We start from the raw sequence: 22,391 nt of genomic DNA, 5'->3' as shown, positions 1-22,391 counted from the left end.
ATATGTATGAGCCATGTCCTGCAAAAAGGTATATAAGGCAATGTATACGTTGGCTCCATGTGTATTAGTCTTGCAATACCTTGAGTTGGGAGATCAAGGCCAAAATGGGTCTCTTCATAATAAGAGAGTGCATCTAGCTTAAAACAAATGGTCTTGGTTTGGTGCATGCAAGTTGGACCATAGATCAAGCCTTCAAGAAGCTAAAGTTGGCAAAAAGATTTGCAATACCTTGAGTTGACAAGTATGTGCTACTTCTAAAAATGACTGTTACCAAATGATTTTGATTGTTTAAAAGCAATGAAACAAAAGAGGATGCTTTTATTGAGTCAAAAGTAATAATTTACTAAAAATGATAGAAATATTTAACCTTAGTAGATGTAGAAGTCAATTGAGTGAATGTGCATGCTCGAGCATTGGTGGTGGGTAGGAACCAATGGTAAAATCTTGAGCATGAATCAACCTTTCATCTTTGCATGCATGCTCTATCCCTCTCCTTAATATCTCTCTCTATCTCTATGTGGTCACTCACTCACTCACTCACTCACTCACTCACTCACTCACTCACTCACTCACTCACTCACTCAAGCACAATGATCTTTGGCGTGATGTAATCTCGGTTACTAGTTGTAGTCTACACAGTTTGTAAATGCCACTTTGTGTGTCACTTAAGCCATGCCAAAAATAGTGATGCTTAATGGCATCGCTTAAGTGATGTTTCTCTCCAAAATTTCAATAATTTGAATATTTCATTGCTTATGCCATGGTGAACGCTGTTTAAGGAATGGCTTCGAAGACTTCATGCAAATTTACATCATCGCTAAGCATCCTTATCCCTTGTAGTGAACAGACTAGAATTACTCCTTTAATGTGGACCATTATCTCTTAATATAAAACATTTTGATTACTAAGATCTCATGTTAAAACAAAGGACTCATTCCAAATTCTTTTTTGTCCATTGATGCAAAGATGGTGAGGTAGGAGAAAAAAGAAATTGTAAGATCAAAGGAAGCTAGGATAGTGGTAATAACACTAGCTCCTTGAAGGTATGGGGGCCAATAGAGTTGTAACTCCCAAAAATGCTACAACCACCTCCCCCCCCCCAAAGATGAACACTTTTTGCGAGGTTTCTCAAAAGTTGATTGGAGGAAGAAGACCACCCCCCCAATTTTGAACACTCTTTATAAGGTTTCTCAATAGTTGGTTGGAGGAAGATTGGAATCAAAGCTTGTGATTAGTTGTTAAGAACTCTCGTTTTGTCCTTCTTTCGGCGCGGCATTGCCAATCTAGTTTTTCACAAGGCATGTCTGTGTTTAGCTTGATAGATTTATGCGATAACACTTTTGCACCTTCCCCTCATCTTTGTGATGCTTGTTGTGCTTGTAGAAAGTGAGAAGATCAAGCAACTAATCTTCGGACGAGGTTGAAGTTTAGTGTTACTATATTGGCCCCTCTACCCTATCCTAGCATATGCCATCCCCTCTTTGCTCACTGAAGGGGTTACGGGTGCTCAAGGTTCCAAAGCACTTGAGGTCTCTAATTCCGATTTAAAAAAAAATCATCCGAGTGATACTTTTGTTTTTGTTTGATTTTTAAGTATGTTAGAAAACACCCAAAAACAAACCATGCTGGGGTCCAAAAGATGAGAGAGGAGAATCAAACACAGCACATAATTCATTGTCTTAATTATATCATGCGTCCTCTTTTCCTGTCTCTGGTCGTCTGTCCCCTCCACCATCGCCCAATCCTACCCATTGGGCACTTCCTTTTCTCCCTTTTTCTTCTCCCCCTCGACCATCGCTTTACTCTCTCATCATAATGTTGGTACCTCTGAGAGGCTCATCTCCCCTGCCTCTCCCTTCGAGTAGCAGAAATTTCTGGTCTTGAATCCATTTGCAAGCTCTGCTGTAGCAATTATTCCTGCGCTTGCATCCATTTTCAAGTAGGATTCTGCAATCTTTTTCCATTTTTGAGCTGCTGGCTCGAGAGTCATGGCGTAGTCCAAGCATCAGAGTTCGGGCCCGACACAGAAGCAGGGTGAGGTGAAAGACGGTACAGGAGAGGATGGGGGATGCCGTGCCCATGGATGAAGACGATCCCCTTGACAGCGCGATGAAGAATCCATTCGTCTGTGAGCTCGATTCTCACCCCCCTGCCTCACAGCACATGGCCCATTGCCCCACCTCCGAGTGCACCACCAGCTTCCAGGTCTCATCGAAATCTGATCGCCCTGATGAGACTTTTGCTGAAGTCGTCCAAGACGAAGTGGATGTCGGATATGGTGATATTGCGGCCTGCCCGCCAGAAACAGGTCCCAATTGTATGTCTGAGGTATGGTGTGCCCCTGAGCCCTGTAACATGCAAAGAGATGATGGACAGGATTGGGCACGGGATACCCGCAGCCGAAATCATGACGCATCAAGCAAATCTAGGGGTAAAAGTAGGTGCAGGGAGAGATTGGGTGTGAGGAAACATGACCCTAGACGCGAAAAGGTTGAAATTAGCCGAACCTTTCAGCTTGCTGTAGGTGCACACGACTGGAATCTTGCAGAGAGCTTGATTCCCCTAGCAGATTTGCAGAGGCTCAATGATGGACTGTGCATTGCTCTCGACTCTGTATGGTTTCTGTGTACCCATGAGGAACTGCATGGTGCCACCAGGCTTATTGAAAGGCTAATTGAAGCTGGAGCTCAAGATTTCACACGTGCAGCTCTTCGGACTTCATTTTTGGCCTCTTGTGTCTCTGCTTGTCGGAGTCGGACTATGTCTCTTGCAGATACAGTAACTGTGATGGCCCAAAGGTATGCAGGGAGTTGTTTATCTCCTGGTTGAACTGATAATCAACACTTAATTTGGTTCTTAACAGCGTGTTTTAAAGTCTTGGTGTCAGAGTTAGCAGGGCAGAAAAGAACTTTCTTTGCAATTGTGGGGGAGGAAGTCGATTGTTCTCATTATACATTCTATGATGACTCTTTGTTGTATTGTAGATTACGTGAGAGACTCCAAGAATGCAGTGGGGATGAGATGTTGAAAACGGAAGCAGCTGCCAAAGTACAGAGGTTCACTGAGTGGGCCTTGAAGTGCATTGGTTCACACTCCCGTGCAAGAAGAAGAACCAATGGAGGAGAGGAAATAGTGACATGCAATTCTTCTATAGAATCTCAACTTCAGCTCAAAGCATTCAAACGATTTCTAGAGCTGGCTGGGAATAGACTCACTGGAAAGGACTATACAGAAGCCTTTGATGCAGCTTGCTTCCCGCTTACCCTTTTTTCAACAGCCATTGATTCAGGATGGGCCTCTGGGATTGCAGCCAGTGCTATGCAAGGCTTGTTGGGAATGCTTGTGGAGGGGGGTGCTGACAATGTCAACCAGTGTTTTCTGGAGGCAGCAAGATTTGGCAGTACTGAATTGGTTCGAATCTTATTGCAGGTATACTAAACATGACTTATATAAAGGTACAAAGAATGTTTTTAAAAAAAGAGATGTCAGTATTTGTTTATCCTGTTGAGTAAGTTGCACTGTGTTAATGTTACACATTGCATTGCATTGTTTGAGTGTCTCTTGTTAGTCAACTGCCTGTCCCTCCTTTTGTCTATTTTACCTGTGAGAATGGTTGGTGGTAATCGACACATGTGCATACATCCAGGTGTAGAATTTCAGGTTCTTGGCAGAGCTTAAATTTATCTAGAGGGAGTGTGCTGGCAGAGTTGGCAAGCTTAGATGTATCAGTTGATCAGCTAAGTGGCCAATTTAACTCCGCATGGATAATATGTGAAATTTCTGCAAGCATAATGTAATATTTAAATCGAGTTTCAATTCCAAGTTTTAGCCGGCTCTATTATGAGCCTTACTTGGTCTTATGCTTGACCTGATAGGGAAAGCGTTTCTTCGTTTGTCCTTGTCATTACAACCAGAGACTGATGTCAGGTTATCAGACAACTGTGCATCAGACTTTCTGTATACAAAGAAGAACATGTCATCTGATGTGAACTGATTGCCGAAAGTTTTTCAATGATGCTTGAAGTTCATCTTAACAGGTTGAGATATCTTCAATCAACTCGGCTGAAGTGTACTAGTCTGCCCATACTTATAAATCATGTGACAGAATTCTGTACTATTTTCCAAGATGCTTTTGGTTGAAGAATGGTGCCCACAATTCACTCACCAACTGACTAGCCTTTTGTGATACCATTGTTGTCTGAAAGGTGGCTGTGCCATCTAGGGGCTGCTGCCATGTTTCAGGTCTATGCCGAAGTCTGGATTGTTTTGAAGCAAATGAACCATGTGTAGGCTAACCATCTAATGTGAGTGGACCATTTTTGCTTCTTCTGTATGGTGATGGTTATTCTGAAGCCTGAAGGTGAGGGAGCTATTGTGTGATGCTGAACCCCCATTTGGGCTTTAATCTGTGATATCCACACCTTCTTGATGGGTATTGAAAGCCTTATTGTTGCGTCATACTTATTTGCACTTCCGTTCAATAGTTAGATTGGTATTTATGGTATGCAGCTTTTTTCATTTGGCCCATTTATTGTCTTTTGAGCATGTGAAATGATCTCTCTTGCATTCCAACTCTGTGATAGGTGCACTGTTACTGCTTGCTGGTCTGATGTAGTGCTTCGGCAGAGAACAGAAGAGAAAACATGGTTGTGAGCTCTTGATTCCCATTCTAGCCTTGGCATGACCTGTTTTATGATAAATTTTTAAATTGCTTAGTAAGTCTAATACGTGCCTGTCACATCATCAAGTTACTTGGTCTTGGCCCTCACACACATTAAATGGCTTGAGCCTGTAATTTATTTGTCTTATCCTATGTTCAGCAGATGTATCGAGTGTGTGCATATAGTCCTGTGCCCTTGTCTTTCCACATAATTGTCACATTAATCAACATGACACTTTGCCTCCATGTTGAACACTCTTTTGAAGAAACCTTCCACTTTACCAAGTATTCCTTGGAAATAATATTCCTTGTTCGTCTATTGCAAACATCTAAAATTGTCCCAAGCTCATGTACAAGTTACTGTTTATCAAAGAGTTCCTCTATCTCATCCCTTGAGATGAGATTATAACATCACTTAAGAGTTTCTTCTTTAGCTTAACTTATCTTTTACGTTTCAAACCAATAAAATTGCCTCTTAACTAATGAAGTCTTGCTAACTCTCTAAGTGTCTTGCACAAGGGCTATGATGTACTCATGAAGTATTGGACACCTTATTTCCTGACCTTTTGGGACACATACTCTACCGTTGTAGAGTGAATAGTCATCATCTATGGAAAAATCATTGCAGGGCTTTGGTGGGGGCTCTTTTATTGGGATTCTTGTGTCTAGTGGTCTCTATGTTTTGGAATATGTACGACTGACTTGACACTTGTCCTCATCTTTTTCTCTTAATTGATTTAAGTAGATCCTTGATGAATTGAGTTAAACTCAATTAGTTAATCATGGCATTCTATGAAGGAATTTGCCGCTATATTAAATTTTCCTTTTTTGCACCCTACTTCACAATTGAACTCTTGAAGAAGTTTGGCCCATTTGGCCTTATGGCCCTTCAAATTTGTTTGATAGTATACTGTTTAATGCTGCCTTGGTTAAGCTCTATCAAAATTTGTCACCATATAAATAGTGTTGCCACTCCCTTAAGGCATGTACTATTATGTGCATGTTGTGCACGCTTAAGTTCCTAACTTTCAAAAGCTATTGGTCCACCCTCTTGCAATAACACTACATCTATTGCAATTGAATCGTTAAGTCCATTTCTCATTTTGGTGACAAATTATCTAACCATCTGCATGTTGATGATGTTTGTCAATAAAGTCAAGTTAGGAAGCATGACCCTCTCTCTAGATGAAACCCTGCTACTAGGGTGTCTAAATCAAGCCAATGGGAATGGACAGGCCTTGAACAAGTCATCAACATGTATCTTTTTTGGAATGAATGAGACAAGTTTATGATCCGACCAAAAGATGATAGCGAGGAGCCATTAATGGTATTGTAGAGCAATTTTGCCAAATAAAGACATCAGGGAGAGGATAACATGGGATGGGCATGCAAGTGGCAAGGGGAGGTAGCTTGGAGAAGAGGGATATAGGCCATGGTTGAAGGTAACCCCTTGTAAGAATGTGCAACTTTGGAAGAAATCCAATGAATCCTTGTCTGAAACTGATACAAGGACCTGGGAATCCACATCCTCATGAGCAATATTGGTATCCCCTCTCTAATAGGCATATGTTTTGAGAGAAGCACTAGAGGAGATGGTGGCATACGTTCTTGAAGAATTGTCCAAAGTATGGCTCTTGAAGTAGCATCCTTAACAAAAATAACATGCTCTATAATGACAACTTGTATCCCAAGATGGATAGAGCCATGGTATGAGAGGAGATAGAAGCCCAAATCTAGAACATGTAGGACCTCGGCTTTGGAATTCGATGAATGGTTATGTAAGATTGACATGATGTTGAGATTTTTGTATACTTTAAAGTCGGTTGGAGACCAACATCGTGTGAGAGTGCGTAACAGAAGAGGAACACGAATACAAAGAGAGAGAGAGAGAGAGAGAGAGAGGAAGTAAAAGATGAGGGAAGAATATTGTACTGATTGAAGAAGAATGTTGATACAATGGTGATGGACTGATCAGTCCTTGCATGCAGCCCAAAATGTCAATGAGGGCACTAGATGAGGTTTATGACGATGGCAGCACACTAGGGATGGAGAGTCAAAGTGTGCACCTGCAAAGGGAAGATTGAAGACTGAAGAGAGTGTGTGTGTGCCAAGTGGGGGGGGTGCAACTATAAATAGTAGAAGCACAAAAAAACTGACCAACCTGATCTAGGAGAGGCCATAAATGCTGGCCGACCAGCATTAAATGCTAGTCACATGGAAAGAAATACTAGTGAAAATAGGGGACAACCCAGAAAAATTCCAAATGGCAATAACAATGTTTGGCAGGTGTAGGCAGATTGTGGAAGGCAATAACTCTACTTGGAATGCACACATGCTGAAGAATGCAGAAACTGCTTGGGAAATGCACATAAAATCCCGACTGGAGGACTGGAGGAGAAAATTCACTGAAACGTAATAAACTGATGCTCTAGAATGAGCTATCTTCTCCGTCAAAACAAGTGATAGATATGTCAGAGCTCCTAAAGTCCTCATTTGACTCAGATTGAGGGATCCTGGATGTGGTGAAAGGCCAAGGGAGAAATGGATCTTGGGGTGGCAAGAGGAATGCCAATGTCAATGAAGTTTGTCGTTGAAGAAGCTCCTCACGATCCTAGGAAGCCCCCTTTGAAACACTAGTGGCAAGGAAATCCATAGGCACATCACCGAGATTGTCCCCCTTTGAAAGGGATGGGAGATATGAGGAAACCATCGGAGGAGAGGGTGGGGGATGGGAAGGAACTTGTGGAAAAGATGGTACACATGCAAGAACGGGTGTAGCAATGGACAACTGTCTCAGAGGACCCTACAAAAGAGAAGGGAAGTTAAGCCTATAAAGCCTGCTCTCCAACCAACTCGTCGCGATAACAACCCTTGCAGTAGAATTCTCAATACAAATGGCCTACTCAGTGAAGACAACTTGGGTACCAAGTCTAGTAAGGCCATAAACTGAGAGGAGTGGAAAGCCCAAGTTGGGAATATAAAGGGCCTATGAAAGGGAGCTGGACATGCGGTTGGAAAATAAAGGCAAAGTGTCAACACAAATAGGCATTGAAACAATGTCACCAACAGTGACTGAATTCTCAAAAGGGCATAGATCCTGCAACAAATCACCTCGTGGAGTCATATGACTAGAAGCTCCACTGTCAACCAACCAAGGCCTTTCAGAAGATGAGGCAACCAGAGAAGAAGGCTCCTCCAAGTCAACGATATGAAGGAACATTGACTTATGGGTAACTACTGGAGTAGAGATAGAAGGCTCCGATGTTTTAGCTCCATCCTTCACTCCCAGACGAAGGTGAGGGTACTTCTTTCAACATTTCTCCTCTGGATGTGTCCCCTTCCCACAATATGGGCATTTAGGCTTCTCTTAGTTGGAGTCAAAACTTGAAGAACTCTATTGTCTGTTAGCCTTTGACTTCCCTTTCTTCTTCTTCCCTCTCCCGAACCTGCAACAAAAGCTTGGGTGGAGGTGGATCTAGTGGCTAGCTCTTTGGCGCGCTCGTCATTTGATAAATCTCCAAGCCAAGGAAGAAGTGAAGGATCCCTAGATTCGTCATATCAAACTCCTATTGCAAAATCTCTCAAGTACAATCAACCTCCTAAGTTTGACTCGTAATTATAAGATCATCCACAAACAAGATGAGCAAAACACACTTGTCAATCACAACCTTGAAGTATAGGTTGGGGTCATGAGCTAATCGATGGAAACCAGTTTGAAGAAAGAAGCGATCAATCCTTTGGTACCAAGTTTTGGAAGCTTGCTTTAGGCCATAGAGGGCCTTCAGTAATCTATAGACATGGTTCTCCTTTTCCTGCAGAAGAAAACCAGGAGGTTGTGAAACATAAATCTCCTCCTCAAGGACTCCATTCAAAAAGGTAGACATCACATCCATTTGATAAATAGGCCAGCGGTGGTGGGTTGCACAAGCCAAAATAACCCGAATAGTAGACATTTGAGCCACAGGTGCAAAAGTCTCAAAATAGTCCAACCCTGTTCTTTGAGCAAAATCCTTGGTAACAAGCCTAGCTTTGTGCTTGTCCAAGGAACCATCTACAAGGTACTTATTCTTAAAGACCCACTTTACACCTATCACCTTCCGCTTTGGGGGACGTGGAACCAACTCCCAAGTCTGATTATGCTTGATGGAATGGAGCTCCTTATGCATGGCTTGATGCCAAATATCTTGTGCAAGAGCCTCCTCAACCGTAGTAGACTCACAATCATGAAGAATCTGTATAAGAGCATAGTTCACACAAAATGAACTATTCGACTAGGTCGTTAAGTGAGCTGATTTGTGTGGAATTGTAGGAGAAGTAGGAAAGTGAGAAACACCTGAATCTTGCATGAGTTGTTGGTACCAATGGGGAATCCGAATAGGCTCATCTTGTTGTGACGGAGATTGTTTAGTCTTCAGTACTCATAATGCACGTGTCTGGGGTAGGGATTGTCCCTCACCAAGGGAATGTAGATCCTCCTCATCTAAAGAAGTCTCCCCCTTTGATGGTTGAGCGCCTCAAGAAGACTCCAGAGGGGAGACAAAAGGGGTGGAAGTATGCGACAAAGTAGTATTAGTCGCATTCGTCAGTGGTGGTAGGGAAGTTGGAGTAGAGGAAGGAGAAGGAGGAGGTGGAGGAGCCGAAGACAAAGAAGGGGTGTGAAGAGGCAACCCGGAGGGGAGAAGAGGGGTTGAGGGGAGGGTTAGTCGATGACGAAGAATTGCCCTTGTAAGGAGTTATGTCCTTTAATGCAGAACTCGGGGAGTGGTTGCGGATGTAAACTACAGTAGCCACCACCTCACCCCAAAGGATATGAGGAAGACCCCAATGCTCCAACATCGATTGTGTCATCTCTAGCATGGTTCGATTTGCACAGCAAAGGTGTGGGTAGGGCCTCTTGCTCTTGCTCACTAGCATTGCTACTAGTAATTGCTCTCTAGCCCTCTCTTTGGCCTTGGTGAAGCTCACTAGCTCTCATATTGACAGTATTTATCACAACTCATATAGAATTATCATGCTTCATGGGCGAGACTCAACCTTGTATGTGATCGACCCTTAAGAAAGTCTCTTAATTAGCATTCTTATAGCTTGAGTTACATGACATAACTTTTGATTTCAAAATTTGAAATTGTGCAAATTGCGAGCTATACATGCTTAAATAGAGGGACATTCTCCAATGAGGGAGTCTTATCTCTAGAAATACCAAGCACAAAAATGGATGGAGTTTTTGTTGCTTGCAAAGTATCTAGTAAGAATTGTAGTGAAATTGATGGGAATTGAAGGGAGGGTAGAGGTGTCAGTGAACAAGAAGATTTCACCTATCGGTCCTTGATGATCTTCATTTTGCTGTGAGGACTAGATTAACCTTATTTCTTTGCTTGTAAGATTATTCTTTGTCAGAATCTGATTATGGTTGTGGAGTGTTGAAAATGGAGGAAGAGAGAGAGAGAGAGAGTGAACATAAGACAATGAGTAAGAGTGGGCAGCAGCCCCACACTTGAAAGATACAAGTGTGAGAATGATAGAATGAAAGTACAATAGGTCTTAAGTAAGTTAGGCCTATCCCTAACTCAACTAGAGTAGTCAACTCTAGAAGAACTAACTCTAGAAGTGGTGACAACTTATTAATGTAGTTGTATTCACACTACAAACCAACTAACTAAAACATTGGGCACTCCTGGCAAATTCGAACATCCCCTTGTAGTGCCAATGTGGTAGAAGTATAGGAAGATCAATTTCCAAAGGGTAGCAAGTTCAAGGACTTTCGAAAAGCCTCAAGCTTCTCATAAGGAAGTGCTTTGGTAAAAATGTTTGCAACATTCTCTTGTATAGGGATATACATGAAATGGATCTCTCTTGCATAACATCTCTCTTTGACATAATGGTAATGTATCTCAACGTGTTCCGTGTGAGCAGGAAACACGGGATTTTGTGCCATTGCAATAGCACTTTTGACTGTCAGAAAGAATGCGTGTAGGACCCTCCAAAGAAATTCGTAGATTAGCCAACAACTTCTGTAGTCATACACATTCCACTATTGTAGTAAAGGCTGCCCTGTACTTAGCCTCACAAGGCGAGGTAACCATTGTAGGCTGTTTCTTACTTAGCCATGAAATGCATGAGTGGCCTAGAAAGAAACATTGTCCTCTAGTAGATTGCCTAGTGTTTGCATCACCAACCCAATTTGAATCATTGTAAGCTTGTAGATGCAAGTCTCCTCCCTGGGAAATAATAATGCATGTGATTGAGTACCTTCCAAATATCTAAAGATCCGCTTATCAGCTTGTCAATGTATGGTTTGTGGGTTTTGCATTTACTTGCTCACTTGAGATATTGCATACTGGATATTAGGGCGTGTGTTGCAAGATAAATAAGACAACCAATGGCTTGGTTGTAAATTGCAACATCAGGCATCTCTTCACCATCATGCATAGATAGCTTTAAGCCTTATTCCATAGAAGTGTATACAGGTTTGCAATCTTGCATATTAAACCTATTTAACACCTTATCCATATATTGTGAGCGTGACATGATGATACCAGGCTGATTTTGGGTGAACTGAATCCCCAAATAATAGTGTAGATAGCCCATATTTAACATAGTAAATGCATGTTTTAATTGAGTCTTAAAATCTGCAAATTTTTCCTTTGTAGGTCTAGCTGTAGGCCTAGTGAGTAGCATTCCATCTACATAAAGAATGATAATCAACAAGTCTCTCTTTTCATTCTTAATATATAGTGGGAGTAGTTGGGCTATTTTTGAACCCTTTGTTGGCCAAATAAGCATCAACTTTAGAGTACTATGCACAAGGAGCTTGTTTGAAACCATAAAGAGCCTTATGCAGCTTGCATACCATGTGTTCTTTCCCTTTAACCACAAACCGCGGAGGTTGTGAGACATAAATATCCTCATGTAAATCCATGCTTAACAATGCTATCTTAATGTCCAATTGATGTACTTTCCAACCATAATTTGCTAGCAATCACACATCCCACGTACTTATATGGGATGTAGGAGCAAAAGTTTTCTCATAATCTATGCCATTTTTCTATACCTTGCGTTTGAGTTTAACAACCATTTTGTGCCAATGGCCTTCTTATTAGGTGGTAAATCCACAAGATTCCATGTAGATTTAGTAGCAATGGAGTCTAACGCATCTTGCATGGCTTGCATCCAATGTACATCTTGCTGAGCTTGCCAAGGAAGTAGGCTCATTATCATTCAATAGTAAGCTCATATACACATTCTTATCACAATCATCTACTTCTGAAATATTAGCGAAATGTGCCCCCATTGCATCATGTGCTGCATGTCTAGCAACCCTTCTAGTGCGTTGAGGTAAAGGAGCATCCATTTTACTCTCCTGAGTTTGTAACAACCATCTTGGAACTGTTTTGGTTGCATATACAATAGCGCTTTCATGCTGTACTACTTCTTCCATTGCATGTGGCAAACCATCATCTATACCTTGCTATTTGGGAGTATACAATAGGCACGGACTCCAAGGAAAGTGGCAAAAGACCCTCAAAGACATCACCAATGTCATGGGTGGCTAGCATTTGAAACTGATCATGTGAAAATGCAGCATTTTTAGCAAATATGATATCCCTATTGATAAAACCTTTCTTTGTGCTACAGATCAGCCCACCAAAAATGGCTGAAATCCCCTCCTAATGGCTGAGAATTGGTCAGAATGGCTGAGCATAGGCTGAAGGAGATGAGAGAATGCTGTAGAGAGAAAATTTTGAGATTTGTCGCGAAGAATTGGTCAAAATCAGCTGCTGCCCTACTGTACCAGCCCCAAATGGATGCACCAACAACAATAGGAGCATCAGAGATTGTGATCTTCAGGAGAAAGTGCATCAGCAGCAATTGCCAGCTTCCTAAGGTCAAGAATATGCAATCTCCATCACCAAAATGGTCTCCAATGGCTGGAAATGGCCCCAAAAGCTGGCAGCAACAGTCCAATACCTCTTCCCAACAGCTCCAAAACGAGATTTTCCTCTCCCTTCAGCCCTATTTAGCCTTTCCCCCACTTGCATGGGAAAGTTTTGCCAAGTGGCAGCTTTCTTAATCCATTTTCAACAATTTTCAGCCATTTAATTAATTCAGTCCTTATTCCATGCCCAGAAAATTGACCTTGCCCATCCTAAAATTAATTAGCTAGGCCATTTGCAACCCGAAGTGATCCCATGCATTAATTGACCCTTGGACAAGCATTAATCCATTAATTAATGCCTAGTCCCTAGTGTCACCACTGACACTTAATGGCCAATTAATGGTCCTAGGGGCAAACTGACACCAAAATTCACCTAGAATCTAACAAGTGTAACTTGTTACAACTTTTGCCTTTGACATCCATCTTTTTCACAGGGTTCTTCGGCCTTCAATTGTGAAAAAGTAGCTTGCACCTCACATGTGCAACACATGTGCATCTTTTAATTGCAGATTTGATTAATCCTTTAATCAAATGTCAATTAAACATAAGCAAAGCATCAAATTTTCACGTCCTCGTGACAGTCTTACAAATGATAGCCCATGCTCTCCGATTTGTAGCCAGTAAATATGCATTTTATAGACTTGTCATTAAGCTTCCCACAAAGCTTTTCCAGAACATGTGCATAGGCTATGCAACCAAACACTCAAAAGTAGTCAACTTTGGGTTTCTTGCCATGCCAAGCTTTGAACAGTGTGATCATCTTCAATACCTTAGTGGGTGTACGATTCAACACATGATTTGCACATTGAAGGCCATCTAGCCAAAATTATGAGGTAGCCCCTTGCTTTTCAGCATACAATGAGTCATCTTTATAATAGTTTGATTTTTCCTTTTAGCAATACCATTTTGTTGAGGTGTCATTCTAATAGAGGCTTGATGCGTAATGCCATGATCAAGCAAATATGTCTCAAAAGCACGAGACATGTACTCCCCTCCTCTATCTGTGCGAAGTGTTTGCACTTTCAAGCGAGTTTTAGCCTAAAATGCATGAATACATCAGGTTTTGCCTTCAGCCCATACACCCATGTATATGGAGAGTAGTCATCAATAAATGTGACGAAGTAAAGATGACCCTTGAGTATATGTGTCCTCATGGGATCACGAACATTAGAGTGAAAAAGCTGCATTTTTCAGATAGCACACGTTGCAACTTTCACTAGTCTTTTTGAAAGCAAACTTGTGCATTTTGCCGCATGAGGAGGTGGAGTCTCCATTGGAGGCAATGCATCTACTATAAGACATCTTTGAAGGGTCATCAACTTCCAAGACTTATATGTCCATAGCGGGCATGCCATAGCTTTGTATTTTGCATAACGGGTGAAAGAGTAGTAATTGCTAGAGTATCATGAGATTGTGTGTCATATGTATCCAACAAGAATAGACCCTTATACAGGGTTTCGGATAGCTTGATTGCATAATCCATTTCCCTGTCTCTAACAATGCATTTGTCATCCTCAAAGATGACTTGAAAGCCATGCTTATTAATAGCAGAGATAGAGACGACAAGTTCTTTGTAATGCCAGGCACAAAGAAGACATCTAGAAGCATGAAATGAGAATCATCTGTAGCAATAATAGTGATAGTCCCAATGCCACATACATCATAACTGTTGCTGTTCGCACATGTAACATGCTTCCTAGTAGGGGCTGAATGCAAAGAGATAAACAAACACTTCTTGGAAGTGATATGCTTTGATCTACCCCCCCATCAAATACAACATCAAAGAGACGTGGAAACCAAGATATGACTTGGGAAGAGAGTTCAATGTGATGTTTACCAACTTTGTATCTTGAATAACCTCATCAATATTAATCAGTTGCATAGGTAAATCTTGTGTGAGTAAAGTGATTTGTCATACTATCACCCTCATCCATGTTCACATTAGCTAGCTCGCTACGGAGATAAGATATCTTGGCCTCATTACGTGTTGCAAATATGCACTCAAGTACATCCCAAGCAACTTTTGATGTCCTGCAAGACCGAATGTGCTTAATAATAGTCACATGTAACATAGTTCCATAAGTCCTTCGCAACAAGAAGGTTGCGGACCGCAAAACTCCACAGCGGGTAGTTCGTGCCATCAAGTTTGTCCTCTTGAGTGAGAACACCAAGAATGCTGCTTTGATCATTATTCCCTTGATGTTCCATGCTGTCAGTAATGGACAAAAATATGCAGCCAAATACTTCAATGTTGAAGTATGGTGTGTACTCCTTTGAGTACCAAAAATCCCCATGGGATTAAGAAACAAGTACCAAACTGTCACCAAATGCCAAAGTGTGCATAATGTCACCCAAATCAGCACTCAACCAAGAAATAACAACAATGCATTGCTGTAGACTGTTGTACCATACTTGCATCGAAATGCATGTCCTTGAAAGTACAAATTACAGCAACTTAATCTTGATTCTCACCAAAATTTATTGAATTCCCCCCAAAATTGCTACTCAATCTAATTGTAGCAGCAATTAAATGCTGTTGTATTGCTTGTTTCTTGCCTTGGAGTACGTGTTGGAAAAAAGACCTAAATTTCTTTGCAAAATTTCAAAGAAATTGAAGAAATTTATACCTTATAGTTCGAACCTTTGCAAAAATGTCACGTTGGGATGCATGCCACGAGTAACTAGTTGCTTCTTGTACCAATGTTGAAGAAATTGTGCAAAGTTGGCAAATTCAGTGGAAATTCATGCATGGGAACTCGAATCAGGTAAAAGCCCCAACTTTCCTTGAATACATTTTGAGAAACTTTAGAAATTGGGAATGTTGGTTGAAAATCCCCAAATTTCTTGGCACGGAGTGTGAGAAGTTGAAAATTTCTTCAAAATTAGGTATGAGATGAGCTAGACAAATGAGAAATGGAAATTTTGAAAACCCCAAATTTAGAAAATTAGGTTTTTGGCGTTTCTTCTCAGATCTGCAGTAAATGGTGGGTAGGGCTGAGAAAATGGTGAGAACAGCTGAGAAAATGGCAATCAGGGTTGAGAATATTATGAACAGGGCTGAGAGAGGCTGTGTGGAGAGTTGTGTGCAAGACTGCATACGGGACTACATGCAGGCTGAAAACAAAAGTAGCACCTTTTCCAAAACAACTTCTTCTCTTCCAAAACAGTAGCTCCTCTTCCTTTGTTGATTGAGTGAGAGAGAAAGTACAAGACAATGAGCAAGAGTGGGCAGTAGTTCCACACTCAAAAGATGCAAGTGCTAGAATGATAGAATGAAAGTACAATAGGTCTTAAGTACGTTAGACCTATCCGTAACTCAACTAGAGTTAATATAACTCTAGAACTAACTCTAGAAGTGGTGACACAACTTATTAATGTAGTTGTGTTCACACTAAAAACCAACCAACCAAAACATTGGCCATTGCCCATAGAATTGGCAAAATCTAACATCAAGACCAGGAAGAAAGAAAACGAGATGGTAAATTTGCTTTTGTCACCTTTCTCTTAATTTTTCTGACCTTGAGTACAATGCACATGTTTGTCACTTGAAAATCCATTTTAAAAAAGTTGAAGAATACGACATTGAACAACTTTTTGACTTCTTTGCTGGAGATGGATTGTGTGTGGCAATATGAAATTGCAAGCTCAAATCTGATAGTTCAACAGTTTGATCTTCTCACGATTTTGTGTTGTTACTGCCTTACAGATAGCCCAAAGAAATGGAATTGAGGTTGATGTGGATTTGGCATTGGGTTTTGCTTCACATTACTGCAAGATTGGGACAATGGAGTGCTTAGTCAATGATGGAAATGCAGTTGCTTTTCTGGGTCCATTGATGCGAGCTGCAGATAGGGGCTGTATGCAGGTGGTCAAGTGGTTTGTAGAGAGAGGATGTAGGGATATGGAACTCTGTCTGGCTTTAACTGCAGCTGCCTCAAGTAGCAGAATTGAAGTTGCTGACTATCTCTTGAAGCATATACCTCTTCATGTTCTGCGTGCTCTAAGCTTGGATATACTGAAAGCTGCTGGTGAGCGAAGTTCTGGTTCTTTGAAAGGAATAGCTTTTCTTTTACAGTCTGATTTTCTATGCAGTTCAGAGGCAACCTATGCAGTTGCAGACAGTATGTCAAAGCTGGAAGATGAAAATATCTCAATTGAATTGAAATCCTTCTTTAAAGAAGAATGGTCAGATGAAGCATTTTTACAGGGCAGGATGGTTGGTGAAGCTCACCATTTGAATGCAATGAGGGCTATTAAGAGAGGCTCGTCACCTCTTCACCTGCAGGAGCTTCCAATACAGTTGCAGGTTACCATAGCGTACTTTCCTCTGTATAAAGAATGCGTGCGGAGTTGTGGCATTTTGCTATCTCAGTGGCTCAGGGGCCAACTTGTTGAGGCTGCCTTGCGGCTCGGAGGGAATGAGTACTCAATCAAGGATATCTTAGGATTTGACAAAGATAAACTTCTTGCTATAGTTGAATCCAGGTTGCCATCTTTCCTTGTGTATGGTTCCTGAGGATATGATTTGTCGGCAGTTTACAACATAGACACTTGCAAGGTGTCCTTTCAAGATTTAACAGTTGCTATCTTTTACATGAGCATTTGTGTGGTTAAGCTCATGCCAACTTTGTTCAAACTTTCCAAGAGGCATATATGCTGTATCTGTTACCAGCCAATGCTGAGGATCTAAGAGTGCTACAATGAGAAAACAGCTTTTACTCCAGACAATTTTCATTGCACACACAAAATTAATAACTTAATCTTGTACTTTGTGCTCTCTTCTTTCATGTGTGTGCTAGTGAATCGGTTCCAAAGTTAGCTTTGGCTTGAGTCCTACCATTGTGCAAAACTTTGATTCATATGCTGGCAAGATTCTGGTTTGGCATTGATACTGACTGTTAAAACTTGGTTTAGACATTCACCAGAACATATGTACTTCAAACTGAAGGCCGCACCTTTGCCAGAAATTTTTGTGCTCAATTTATATGCTACATTACAAAGGTGAGAGAGAAAAAATCATCAACAAAAGGTTTATGGAGGCACTATAATATGTGTTCTCCATTGAAATGATGCTTGTTGCTACCTCTATCGAGGAAAGTGTGAAGGCTATCAGAATATCTTATTCTTGAAGTTCATTAATATTTGAAGGTGTAGAGGATACTCTAACAAGATATAACTTGAGGGCAGGGAGACATGTTTTCTAGCATTCTGGTGGTATCTGCAAATCTCTTATGGTCATTACTTAGCATGACAATTAGGGATGCAGATTGCAATGCAACTTTTACTTCAAATGCTAAAAAGCTGCAACAAGGCCAATTTGATATATGTCACAAAAAATTCAACCACAGTCAATCAATATCTTTGAAGATGACCCTATCAAACTCCAGATGGAATCACACACACCAAGAGTTTCCGGTCAAGTAGCTTCTCTTTTATATCATAATTTTTAATTGCATTTGTTCCCATTACATTTTGGGACGAGCAAAATTTGTACATAGTTATTTAAGGCATAGAACTTTCTGGGGAGGTATGGCTGCAATTGGTTTTCAAGTTAGGAAAAGTTACAACCAAGATTTCTCATTGGAGTCTCTAATCTACATGGATTACAATGGGATGTAAGAAGTTTTGAGTCTTATATAGTTTAAAAATCATGGGATCCATTACAAGAATTAGTTGGATTACACAGTTCCATTAGGTTTCTTCTTATTGTATTGATTGCATAATAATGAAAAGTAAAAGTTTGCATTAGGTTTTTAGTATATGTGTGGCTTATAGATTCCCAATTGTGAGGAAAGTTTGAACATCTAGGTTGTAGCTATAGATTTTCTTCTTTGTACATTTAGATATATATCAGATTGGTGGATTTTGATTCGGCTTTTGCAATATGTCCAAAGTAAAGGAGGACAAGATTAGGCAATTTTTGGTGTATCGTAGCTCTCAAGTTTAAAGTAAGTTTTTCATGTATACGATTTTTGTTGCTACTAACACATGCTTGCATATATATGGTGTAAGGGGTTTATCTAATGTCTAGGAGTCCCTTTTTTGTGATTTCTATTCTTTAATTTGAAGGTGTACTATCTAGTCTCTAGGATACCTTTTTGATTTGTAGCATATTTACTACCTCCAAGCTTTTGATATATAATGACTTGTGTGGCTCTTAAAACTTCTCTCTTTAAAATTGAGAGGATGTTAGATTCAAATGGGGCAAGCTTGAGGGATTTATTACATGTGAACCCTATGGATCACTTGTGTTCAATGCATATCCAAGAACCCCCTATCCATGCATGAATATAATCCACCTATTTAAATTTGATTGTAAATTTTCCTTAAATGTCTTAAAAGGCTTGTAGAATAGCTTGTGGAGGCAAAGGACCTTGAAGACCTCAAGTGGGAATAAAGATCCCATCTAGTGCCTTTAGACAATGAACGGCAACTTCATCAACTTCTATGAATATTTGAAGCACCAAGGGCTTGTAAATATTCCACACATATGGGCTTGAGAAGTCTCATGCTTGTAACTTGCATACCACATGACTACAAGTGGCCAACTAACTTTGCATACAAGTAGAATAGGATGAGACCCTATAACATATGATGGGTACACTGGCAAAATCTTTGACAGAAATACATGTGACAATGTTTTAAAAGGTCAAATCTTGCTATCGAAATGCGCATTTGTATACTACCAACACGATGTCAATATAGGTGTCAGAATAAATGCTAATGTGCACCATATAAGCATCGATATTATCGACACATATTGGTGCTTATTTCAATGTGTGCAAAAATCATACTAATGCATATATTGATGAATGTAGGGAGGTAATTCTTTTGGTAGGGATCTGGCCTCTAAAAAGGCTAGGTTTGTGCTGTCCATGTCTACTATGTTGTGAGACATGGATTGCTAAAACCCTAGTCGAATATGCAAACAAAATAAGTATGTATTATGACAAATTCAAATGAGGTACTTAGAATTTGTATAAAAAGGAAAGATAGTAATGAGTATTGAATGGAAGTATTATGAAAATACAAGTGATACATCAACAACAAACAACTATATATAATGGAAAGGATACAAATACAGCTAGATCTATATAAGAAACTATATACAAATTGATGAGATGCCTAATCAAAGATCTTATCCTTGTGGAATACCTCCTCCGGCCAATATTGCGACAAGAAAGAGACATTGATTTAGGATTTCTTGAATTGAACATAAAATGCAAGTATGTAGAAGTCTATAATAGTTGCATCCATAGCCTCTCTAAGAGTCGAATTATCCTATGGTGCACCACATATTTATCTAGCTTGGTCATTGAACGAGGGATGAATCCATACTAAAAGAATAGTACACATACAAAAAGTACAACCTACAAAATCAAAGTTGAAAAACAAAAAAGGTTGGAGAATAATATACTTACAAGGTGTTCTCACTTTTCATGGTAACTTTGACCCTAATATAAATAGGTGGTACTAGTTCCTCATCTTTGGGGTCAAGTTCTATGATGCTCATTACGTGATCAATAATAGGTTATAGTAGCATGGATGGTTCGTATAGTGGATGTGCAAGTGCGTAATACTTCTTGATGTGGCTTCCATGAAGTAGTTGACCCCTTACCTTCCAAGGTTTCCAACTCCACATTGCTTGTTTTGTTGGTAGAAACACCACATGGAGAGTAATGATGATATAATCCTTTGATTTGGGGTGTTGGTTCACCTCTCTATTATGCTATCCTTGTACACTTGCACAAGTAGCTCATGTAGCCTAGCGATGACTCTCTTCCCTTCATTGGCTAACTTGTACGATCAGTGGTCAAGTATGACATACTGAGAGGAGTCATGGGTGCGTTGAGATTTTAGGGTGTAGAAGTATCATATTGGGAGGGACAATTGCTAGCGACTAGGCTAGTTGTAGTGCTATATCCCTCTAGGTGGTAGGCCATGGATTTGATGGGTATGAGAGCTAGGGTCTGGTTAGGGACGGTGAAATGAAAACTCTATCTCGGATAGTAGAAGGAAAACCCTAGAGATGAGTTAGTAGAGTTGAAACTTGCAAAGCTATATTACTACAGGTCTAGTGTCTATCCCCCTAGTGTGTGGTTCGGTGAAGATAACCAAGAGGTCATCCTAGAAGGAGGCCTGGATGGCCTAGTGGACAGAGGGATAGGATGTGATGTGATTGGCCAACTGGCTTATGATGAGGAGGGGAGGGGGCTCCATTGAGTTGAGGGGCACAACCATAACATCAAGATAGCATTGCCACCTCCATAATGGTTGTAGGCACCATAATTTCAAGGACTTGATGAGCAATGACCACGAGTGCAATGACTCTATATGATATGAGTTGATTGCTTTATGCTATCTCAAGGAATTGCTGCATGGTATCTCCTTGTCTGTTACGCATGGATCATAATGGCAAGTGTAGTCACAACTTGTAAAAATAAAAAGATTAGTATATTTAGTATACTTCCTCTCTACAACTCTTTTTCTCCCTCCCTCCCTCTCCCTCAACTTGTAAAAATAAAAAGATTAGTATATTTAGTATACTTCCTCTCTATCTCTACAACTCTTTTTCTCCCTCCCTCCCTCTCCCTCAAGCTTGTTGGGAGCATCTAACCCTTCGTCCACATTAGAGTTTGATTCTATGAAGTCATCAAATTGTCTTATCTGAGACAACTCTTCACTTTGTCTCAATCCACATCTTCATGTCAAATAGTCCAACACCCCAATGGAAAATCCTCATGCAAGAGAAAAAAGGTCGAGAAAGTACATGTATACAAAGACAAGATTCTCTTATAGGAGAAGAAAACCTACGATACCTAGCATTAGCCCTACCTTAATATCCTTAAGCTTAAGCTCGATATACTTGCCCAAGATGCAAACTATAGTGGCCAATCCTTTCTCAAGTACTTGTCTACTCGAGGGGAGGTGCACATTAGATAAGTACTTGAGGATGAACTTGGCACTACAATTGGCTCCTTACGCGAGCATGTTGAGTTGAAACTTGAGTATATCAAGGTAGCGTTGATCTTGGGTATCACATGCTTTCTTCTCTTGCAAGAGGATCTTCTCTTAATGTGAATGTAGCTTCTCTTAGTGTGCATGTACTTTCTCAAAATTTTTTCTCTTGATGTACATGTACCTCCACTTGTTGTGGCCTCTTGCCTTCAAATGTGCATCATTTGTCTAGGGAAGCCTTTGATTTTTCTAGAAGTTTGAAACTAGACTAAAAGGGCCAAAAAAAGCTCTAGTATTTAGGCATGATAAATAACTCTCAATATGCATTTGTGCCTTTGAAGCATGTTTTAGGCACTCTTTTGGGGAGGAAATCACTATGATAATCTCTCTCTCTCTCTCTCTCTCTCTCTCTCTCTCTCTCTCTCTCTCTCTCTCTCTCTCAATTAACCAAGATAATATTACACTAAATCCTAAAAAAACAACAAAATCCTTTTATCTTTTATTTTTATGTTTATAATTAATTAATAAATTAACTTAACAATAGTTAACTAATCATTTCATAATCAACCAATAGTTTTATAATTAAAAAATAATATTAAAAATTAATTAGCTAATGTTAAAAAAATGAAGTTGTCGATTGTTTTATTTCAACCACTATTGTTCTTGTAAACATATTGTCAATTGTTTTATTTCAACCACTATTGTTCTTGTTTAAAGATGGAGTTGTTGATTGTTATTTTTCAACCACTATTGTTCATTTATTGTGTGCAAGCAATGGAGCATGATGCAAAGAGTGTGATATGCAAGAAATTTGGAAAACAACTTGTGATAAATCTA

At 40.2% G+C, this 22,391-nt stretch overlaps 1 protein-coding gene across 1 annotated transcript; it reads left to right on the top strand.

Moving 5' to 3' along the window:
* The first annotated feature begins 1,701 nt into the window (after nt 1-1,701).
* LOC148035299 (ankyrin repeat protein SKIP35-like) lies at nt 1,702-17,432 on the top strand. Its single transcript, XM_087680304.1, has 3 exons — nt 1,702-2,798; nt 2,985-3,429; nt 16,303-17,432. Exons 1-3 carry the CDS (start codon nt 2,062-2,064, stop codon nt 17,110-17,112), a joined length of 1,992 nt encoding a protein of 663 aa, XP_087536430.1. The 5' UTR covers nt 1,702-2,061; the 3' UTR covers nt 17,113-17,432.
* Nucleotides 17,433-22,391: the final 4,959 nt, after the last annotated feature.

This window comes from Lygodium microphyllum, chromosome 6 (assembly GCF_053477565.2).
Source record: "Lygodium microphyllum isolate KBCC chromosome 6, Lygodium_microphyllum_v1.1.10, whole genome shotgun sequence".
Lineage (NCBI taxonomy): Eukaryota > Viridiplantae > Streptophyta > Polypodiopsida > Schizaeales > Lygodiaceae > Lygodium > Lygodium microphyllum.
The sequence above is the reverse complement of the archived record's forward strand: the minus strand, read 5'-3'. Positions and strand labels throughout refer to the sequence as shown.